This window comes from Setaria italica, chromosome IX (genome assembly GCF_000263155.2).
Source record: "Setaria italica strain Yugu1 chromosome IX, Setaria_italica_v2.0, whole genome shotgun sequence".
Classification (NCBI taxonomy): Eukaryota; Viridiplantae; Streptophyta; class Magnoliopsida; order Poales; family Poaceae; genus Setaria; species Setaria italica.
Window position 1 is genome coordinate 58,969,114 of NC_028458.1, and position 1,194 is coordinate 58,970,307.

Genomic DNA, 1,194 nt, shown 5'->3' on the forward strand with positions numbered 1-1,194 from the left:
ACTCAGCACAGAGATAGGGTTCAAATGTTTGCCAGCCAAGCCTGCAGCCCATCGCAAACGGACCCGCACGTCCATGCGGCGGCCTATTTCGACGCGCACGGCACCACCACACCCTCGCCGGCCGGCTCGCCCTGGTCCGTGTGCCGTGGCCCCGGTCCGCCCGCCGCTGCCGCCAGCCCCCGCTCGCTCATTGCGCTGGGCAGGATAAAGGGGGACCGACCCTTTGAAGAAGCGCGCGCTCCCACGGCATCTGCAGAGCAGAGCGAGACACCATGGTCAAGAAGCTCGTCGCGCTTGGCGTGGCGCTGGCGTTGCTGGCGCTGCTGGAGCCGGCGGTCGCCGGCGTCAAGTTCACCGACGAGGACCTCAAGTCCGAGGAGTCCCTGTGGCGCCTCTACGAGCGATGGGGCGCGCGCTACAACGTGACGCGCCACCCCGTCGACAAGCTGCGCCGGTTCGCCTTCTTCAAGGACTCGGCGCGGCACGTCCATCTCCATGCGACAGCAGCAGGCCAGGCGCCGGGGCTGAACGGCTTCGCCGACCTCACCAACGACGAGTTCAACCGCTACTACAAGTGCAACATGCTGGAGGCCGGCGCTCGGAGCACTCTGCCCGTGAGGAGGCGCGGCGACGGGTCCCTCCCTCTCCCCATCTCCATCGACTGGCGCATTAAGAGCTGTGGCACAGGCCCGTGCCTCAGTCCGATCAAGTCCCAGGGCGTCTGCGGCTCCTGCTGGGCATTCACCGCGACGGGGGCGATGGAGAGCCACTACGCCATCCAAGGGGCCAAGGACAACCGGGGCCTGGTTGACCTGTCGGAGCAGGAGCTCGTTGACTGCGACACCCACAGCATCGGCTGCAAAGGCGGCGAAGTCGACTACGCCTTCGACTACATAATCGCCAAGCAGGGCCTGGCGTCGTCGGCCTCCTACCCGTACACGGCAACGAATGGCACATGCCAGGCCGCCGGCAAACCGCGCGTGGATCTCCTCCTCCGGGGGTACGAGACGGTGCCCGCCAACGACGAGTTTCAGATGCTGCAGGCCGTCACCTACGGGCCTGTCGGGGTGTCAATCACCGTCGGACCAGACAACCTCGAGTTCAGATACTACGACGGCGGCATCTACTCGGGGCCGTGCGGAGTGGCGAATGATCATGCCATCCTGCTCGTCGGCTACGAGAGCAACCTCTACG

General features: G+C 66.1%; 1 protein-coding gene across 1 annotated transcript; it reads left to right on the top strand.

Moving 5' to 3' along the window:
- Window positions 1-272: 272 nt before the first annotated feature.
- Window positions 273-1,182, top strand: LOC101785665 (vignain-like; the record flags this gene model as incomplete). The annotated part of the gene is made up of 1 exon (XM_004987175.1): window positions 273-1,182. A coding segment is annotated over exon 1 (910 nt), but the record flags the coding sequence as incomplete, so codon positions are not given.
- Window positions 1,183-1,194: the final 12 nt, after the last annotated feature.